This window comes from Galeopterus variegatus, unplaced genomic scaffold (assembly GCF_000696425.1).
Source record: "Galeopterus variegatus unplaced genomic scaffold, G_variegatus-3.0.2 Scaffold6836, whole genome shotgun sequence".
NCBI lineage: Eukaryota > Metazoa > Chordata > Mammalia > Dermoptera > Cynocephalidae > Galeopterus > Galeopterus variegatus.
The window spans coordinates 88,872-95,803 of record NW_007732947.1 but is presented as its reverse complement, the minus strand read 5'-3'; the positions used below and the strand labels follow the sequence as shown (position 1 = coordinate 95,803).

The window sequence follows — 6,932 nt, the reverse complement described above, 5'->3', positions numbered from 1 at the left end:
CTCTACCCAACCGAGCTCACGAGCCAGGCCTGAGCTGGAGCTCTGAGATGTGCTTAACACCAACACCCACTCCTGGGGGGCTGAACCCCTCACCTCCCACCCTGCACTGCAGAGTAGAGCAAGAAGACACCTACGGCTTAGAATGGTCTCTGCCCAGTTTCTGGGGTGAGAGGTGGTCCGTGACTGGCTTGGGCGGCAGGGTCAGGCCAGGGGACCCTGGCAGTGGGTGTCTGAGGTTCTGCTCTGGCATCAGGGTTGGAACCTAAAGAGGCAGGAGGAGGCACAGGTAGAAGAGCCAGAACGGCCTCATTCCCTTTACTTAAACAGCTCCTAAAATCCTTCCGTCCTCCAGGAGTGGGAATGACGGCTCTAGAATGACCAGATCCTGGGAGAGGCTATCTTTCTCCCAATCACTTCCAAACACAAAAGGATCTGAGACAATATTTCTCCTTCTGCACAAGATCTGAAAAGTCTCCTGATGACTATGATGTAAGACATCTGGGTAGAGAACCGAGGCCAAGGACTGAGTCAGGGAGAGGCATTTCTTCTGATATTCTACCATCTTCAAGCCTTCCTGCTGCCTAAGCCTCACATGCCCAGGTCTTACCTCCTCCACTGGGCCTTCAACCTTGTCCTTTGGAGGCTGCTCCTGGTCTGAAGAGTTCTCTTCCATGGCCCTCTCCACTTCGGCCTCTGTGCCCAGGCTCTCCTCTTGAAGGTCTCCAGACCCCGCATGGAGATCTGGGGTGCAGGGCTGACTGGGAGGGCAGGATGGTAATGGAGAGCTGGGAAGGCGAAGTGGAAATGAGAGTTTGAGAGGCAGGGTGTGGGGGCAAGTGGGGAAAGCAGGGACCAGGCAGGATCTCTGTGGCACCCAGGTGACAAGGAGCCCATATGGGAAAGATGCTGGGTGACAAATGGGCAGGAGCTGACGGTGGCAGAAAGAGGCAGGGATTTTCTGGTTTAAGAAATGACAACCAACCCTAAGTCCACCTTCTCTTGAATAGTAGATATGCCTTATATGGGCTGGAGTGTCGTTCTCCAGTTTCTGGAGGGCTAGTAAGGAGTCCTAGCCCTCCAGAAACTGGAGAAGTTGGGGCTGGCTCCTGTCCGGGCCAAGCTGAAGGCTGGGACAGGTGAGGGCAGTCAAACTCACTGTCGTTGTGGTGGACCCAACTTGGGGGATGGTGGGAGGTCCCGTTGTGGGGACCGGGCGGTTGCCTCATATTCTTGGAGCTTCTTCCTCAGGGTGGCTACCTGGAACAGAAGACGGCCAGCCCCTCAGAGCCTCAGCAGAGCACAGGAGGTAAGGGGCAGGCACAGAGCCCCAGCCGTACTCCAAAGCTCCTGTCTCCCACTCCCTGCTCCCGAGCCTGCTCCTCCAGTGGGCTCCTCACCTCAGCCTGGAGCTGTTGGCAGATGGTGGCATACTGGCTGATGTGGCAGTCCAGACTGATCACATTGCTCTTCGGCTGAGATAGGGGCACAGGGGAGAGACTGATTTGTTCATTCAAAGCGACCTTTATCAACCATCTGCAATGGCCAGGCACTGCCTAGGCGCCTCACTTAGATTATCGTGACCCACCCTCACAAGTGGAGAAACAGGCCAGGGAAGGTCAGTAACATGCCTGAGACCACAGCAAGAGGCAGAAGGTTGCCTTTGGGGCCGGCCTGTGGCTCACTCGGGAGAGTGCAGTGCTGATAACACCAAGGCCCCGGGTTCGGATCCCATATAGGGATGGCCGGTTTGCTCACTGGGTGAGCGTGGTGCTGACAACACCAAGTCAAGGGTTAAGATCCCCTTACCGGTCATCTTTGGGAAAAAAAAAAAAAAAAAGAAGGTTGCCTTTGAGCCTGACCCTTGACTCCCTGACCAAGACATTTTCGCCAGACATGGGGCTTTTCTGCAGCAGCTCCAGGAGCATCAGGGCTCCCTGGAGGAGGAGGCAGGGACGGGGAGGCCAAGCAGATGTGGCAGAACCCAGAGAGACTTCACTTTTATCTCTGTTAATATGTACTGGTGTTTAGATTTTGCTGAAAATATAGTTCTGCTGCTAAGGAGAAGTGTGAACCAGACCACTGGCCAACACTAGGCCACCCCGCCTATCATCTCCCCTTGGTTTTGGAGACTGTCCTGCCTCTCCCTGGCTGGAGTCTTCCTACCCAGGGATGGGGACTATGTCGCTTCTATCATCAAGAACCACCCTGAAGGGCCGGCCCGGTGGCACACTGCTACAGTGCGCCGCTTGGGAGCACGGTGGCGCTCCCGCGGAGGGTTCGGATCCCACATAGACCGGTTCCCGCTCACTGGCTGGGTGGGGTGCGGATGCAACACCGAGGGTTGCGATCCCGTTGCCGGTCCTGGTCCGGTATGGGCGCGACACTGAGGGTTGCAATCCGTTGCCGGACATGAAAAAAGACAAAAAGGAAAAAAAAAAGAACCACCCTGAAGACAGAGCCAAGGGGAACTTCTTTCCTCTGCCTTGGGGAGCACTTGGTCCAGGGGTCTGAGGCAGCTGCCTGGGTCCTACCCCTTCTTCCTTCTAGCTGGCATGTACCGAGAGTCTGATCTCCTTGGCCCGGTCGGCATACTTGAGGGTGTTGTAAGTGTCCTCGTAGGCCAGGCTGGAGGGGCTGATGGCGGCGATCATCACTGTGCGGCAGTTGCCCCCGATGGAGTCCTTGAGCAGGCGGGTCAGCTTGCTATCCCGGTAGGGTACGTGAGACTTGCGGCCCTGGGGGTAGCGAGCGGGTGTCGGGTGAGGCAGACTGGCCCAGGCTGGGGCCCGGTGGCCTCTGGCTCAGGGCGGGAGGGAGGGCCCACTGGGTTCAGGCGCTCAGTCGCTATCCTGGGGAGGATGATGGGTCTGCGCTGCTTTACTTTTGCATCAGCCAGGGCGTTGAGGACGTTGATGAGGGCCAGCAGAGAGCGATTGATGTTGGCACCCTCCCGTAGCCGCTCCCCTTTCGCTTGGGTGCTGGATGCCCGCTCTGAGCCAGCCAGGTCAATCAGGCTCATCTTGGCCACCTGAAGGGCCTGAATCAGTCCCGGAACCCGGTCCTGCTGCTTCACGAAGATCTGGGGGCAGACAGCAGGTGTCAGGGGGAGCTGGGCGCCAGGAGTACCGCCTTCAGGCTCTGACCCAGGACCCCTCTCACCTGGAAGATGGCATGGGAGCGGGAGGAAGTAGCGTTGGCGTCAGTGGAGTGCTGCGTGCGGTTACGGTTCCCCCTAGTTAGCATCTCCAGGAGCTGCTCAGCAGAGGCTGGCTAGAGGAGATACCCAGGAAGGGGACTGTGGTCTCCCCACCAGGATTTCTCCCCTAACAGGAAGGGCTGCTCTTCAGAACCAATATCACACCCCTTGCTACCACACTGTCACCACCACCACAGGATGCAGGGCATCCCCAAACTGCCTTGGGAAGGGACCCTGGACCAATGGGGCTGCTCGACCCACCCAAGCCCAATCCCACACCTGGTGGAAAGAAAGTCCTTGCACCACCACCCCCTTGTCGGGGTCCTCGCGGATGGCAAGGGGCCCCTTGGGCTCCAGGAGGTCATGGATCTGCTCATTGTACACCTGGGGAGAAAGGAAGCAAGGAAGAGACCTGAAAGAGAGGGCCCATCAGGAAACCTTTCCCCCACCTGGGAGGGCCCAGTCCTGGATGAGGGAGCATGAGACTGGTGCGTATTTGAGATGTCATGCCTCGAGTGGCACTTTGCAGGACGATGTTAAATGATGAGAGTAGGGAGGGCAGGTTTTGTTCTCACGCTGTCCCCTAGAGAGCTGCATCTATGCCCCCTGGGCTCTCACTGGGCCTCAATTCCCCCTTCCTACCACCCTCTCCCCCGAGCAGCTCACTCCTCCTCAGAGGGTTGTGAGAATGAGGGATTTCGTCGACCAGCCGGGGAAGGGGACAGCCCTACCTACCTCCTGGTAGCTGATGAGCACCTCGAATCGCTTCTCCTCCTGCCGGGCCTCAAGACGCCTATATAGTTCCATGGTAGTCAGGTACATGATACCGGGGTCCCCCTCCCTTCCCAGCATGGTGTGTGTCTTCCCGGCCCCAGTGGCCCCGTAGGCAAACACTACAGAGAAGAGGAGGGAGGAGGGTGGCAGTGGGGCCCAATCTGCCTCCTCCAGGGTCACCCCAGTGCATTTCCACCAGCTCAGCCCTCCCTTCCTCCCCAAGCCCCTTTCCTTTGCCTTCCACTGCTCCTACCCCCCGCAAGCCACCACATTCATGGTGCTGCATCTGCCTTCTCCATGTGTCTGTCCCGGCTCCCCCCAAGGCCTATGGATCGGAAGGCAACGAGACCTCCTTCATGGATGGGACTGTCCCTTCCTTCTCCAGTCTAGGTAGTTTCCTCTGCTGAAGGCCCACAGTTCTTTTCCTCATATCACTGACCTCGGTTCACAACCACACACTGGTGGGTGTGATTTTATGATTAGTGTCTTCTCCCTCTCTAGACCATAAGCATCGAGAGGACAGGAACCATGTCTATCTGGAGTGCTAAAGTGTCCTACGGCCCCACAGGTGCCTCACAAATAGAACGAATGGGGCCCCACAGAGAACACAAGGGCCAGAGCTCTCCCCAGCAAGTCGTACCCAGCTGAGGGGGAGGCGGGCACATGTCAGGAGACACACACATCTTCCCTTAGACAGAAGCAGGGAGGCGAGGCTGCTCCCAGGCAGGGCTGTTTCTCACCTGAGCAGTTGTAGCCCTGGAGGAAGCTGTCCAGGATGCTGTGGGTGGTGTGCTGGAACACATCTTGTTGGGTGGCTGCCTCACCAAAGACCCGGTCAAAGACGAACGTCAGGTCTTTGCCCTTCTTCTTGGGGCCATCATGGGTGCCACCCCATTTAGGGCCAGGGAACCCCCCATCGGTCTCCTCAGGGTCAAACACCAGTGCCCGCTCGTCCACCACCTGAACCACAGGCCGCCGCTGACTCTCCAACTCGCGAGGGTTGGGGGGCCGCACCCGCACCACCACCTGCACCACACTGTCCTCCACCGCCATCACCATGGCAAAACCTGGGCAGAGACACGTGGAGATGGGGACCGATCCAGCCAAGGCCTAACCAGGCACCCCCTCCGCATTCACGGGCCTCCTCCTGCCCCCTTCCTGGTGGCTGATCTCCATTTTATAGCAAGAGAGTAAGAATATAGGTGCCAGCACCAATTATTAATTATAAATATCTCTTTCTCACTGGAAACACCACCTTTGTCACATTCAAATGACTGTATTATCAGAGGTCTGTTACTGAGCTTTCTATTACGTTCCACTAATCTACTTGTCTACTCTTGTGCCAGTCCCACGTTGTTTCCATGATATTACTGTACAGTGCGCTTTTTATCTGGTAAGGCAAGAACCCTTCACTACTCTTTCATAACTTTGTTGGCTATTTTCAGGCATTTACTGTGCTACCTGACCTGAAGAAAATTTTATCAATTCCACCCCCAACCCAGAACCCCCTTCTCCCGTTGAAAAAACCCTATTGGGATTACAACTGAAAGGGCATTAAATTTATGTATTTATTTTGTTATATTAAATCTTTTCGGGCAAGAACATGGCTGTTGCCTTTCTATTTGCTCAGATATTTTTTATGTCTCTCAATAAGATTTTATAGTTTTCTATTTCTTCAGATAGATTCTGTAATTGTCCTTTTAATATAATTCCCAAGTATTTTATGGACTTAATTGCTCTTATGAATGGAACAACTTCCCCCATTTCCATCTCCAGCTGGTAACTGCTAGCATGGAGAAACACAACTGATTTTTATGTATTTTATGTATATATCCATCATCCTCAAGCTCTCTTACTTAATTCCAATTGTTTTTTTATTAGGGCTTCTTGGGTTTTCTAAATATACAATTATAAAACAGAAAAAATGTTTTGCCTTTTCTTCTCCACATTTATATGAAATATTTCATTTCTTATCTATTGCAGTCTCTAGAACTTCTAAAACAGTGTTGAATAATAATGATGATAATGGTCACCCCTGTTTTGTTCATGATTTTAAAAGAAATGGCATTAGTGCTTCACTATTTAGAAATTAATTTTGGACAAATACTCCATCATATTAATAATTCCTTCTATTCTTATTTTACTTAAGAGTTGTTATCAGGAAAGTCTGGAATTTTATCTAATGCCCTTTCAGCAACTCCTGATATATTTATGTGTTTTTTTCCTCCCTTATTTTGTTTATATGGTAAATTATTTGATATTATTCCTGGTATCAAACCAACCATGCATTCCTGGAAAAAAATTGTATCCTGAAAAGAAAAAAATCTTTTTTTTTTTTAAATCTAAAAGATGACCAGTAAGGGGATCTCAACCCTTGACTTGGTGTTGTCAGCACCATGCTCACCCAGTGAGCAAACTGGCCATCACTATATGGGATCCGAACCCACGGCCTTAGTGTTATCAGCACCGCACTCTCCCGAGTGAGCCATGGGCCGGCCCGAAAAAAATCTTTTCTTTTATAGCTTTTAGGTCATGTTTAAGAAGACATTCCTTCTCCATGGTATTAAATACTTTTCTTATTTCTGCCTAACACTTTTTCTTTCTTACATTTAGGTCTTTATCGAGATGGAATTTAATTTTTTGTGAACTGTATGAACAGTTTTCTAAGTATCTTTTCCTTCCAATTGGTAAGCAATTATCTCAAGATCATTTATTGAATAGTACACTCTTTCTCCCCCAATTTGAAATGCCAAATTTAACGTAACTAAGATCTCATATAAACATGAATTTGCTTCTGGACTTTCCATTCCATTTTACTGATAAGTCTATTACTTTTCTAGTACCTCACTGTTGTAATTACTGTGGTTCTATATTACCTCCTTGCTATTTTCTTGGCTATTCTTGGGCATGTTGTCTTGCATATGATTTTAGAATCAGCTTATGAAGTTCTATGAAAAATCCT

General features: G+C 51.8%; 1 protein-coding gene across 1 annotated transcript in view; it reads right to left on the bottom strand.

Annotated features, from left to right (window-relative positions):
* KIF18B (kinesin family member 18B) overlaps positions 1 to 5,023 on the bottom strand; it is a 12,324-nt gene extending 7,301 nt beyond the window's left edge. Inside the window, exons 1-10 of the mRNA XM_008591323.1 lie at positions 4,711 to 5,023; positions 3,932 to 4,089; positions 3,476 to 3,580; positions 3,160 to 3,270; positions 2,882 to 3,079; positions 2,559 to 2,735; positions 1,398 to 1,472; positions 1,157 to 1,257; positions 608 to 794; positions 135 to 262 (exon numbers count right to left, since the gene is read on the bottom strand). Coding sequence (XP_008589545.1) covers positions 135 to 262; positions 608 to 794; positions 1,157 to 1,257; positions 1,398 to 1,472; positions 2,559 to 2,735; positions 2,882 to 3,079; positions 3,160 to 3,270; positions 3,476 to 3,580; positions 3,932 to 4,089; positions 4,711 to 5,023 — 1,553 coding nt within the window. The remainder of the gene's footprint in view (positions 1 to 134; positions 263 to 607; positions 795 to 1,156; positions 1,258 to 1,397; positions 1,473 to 2,558; positions 2,736 to 2,881; positions 3,080 to 3,159; positions 3,271 to 3,475; positions 3,581 to 3,931; positions 4,090 to 4,710) is intronic.
* Between the last annotated feature and the right edge of the window lie 1,909 nt (positions 5,024 to 6,932).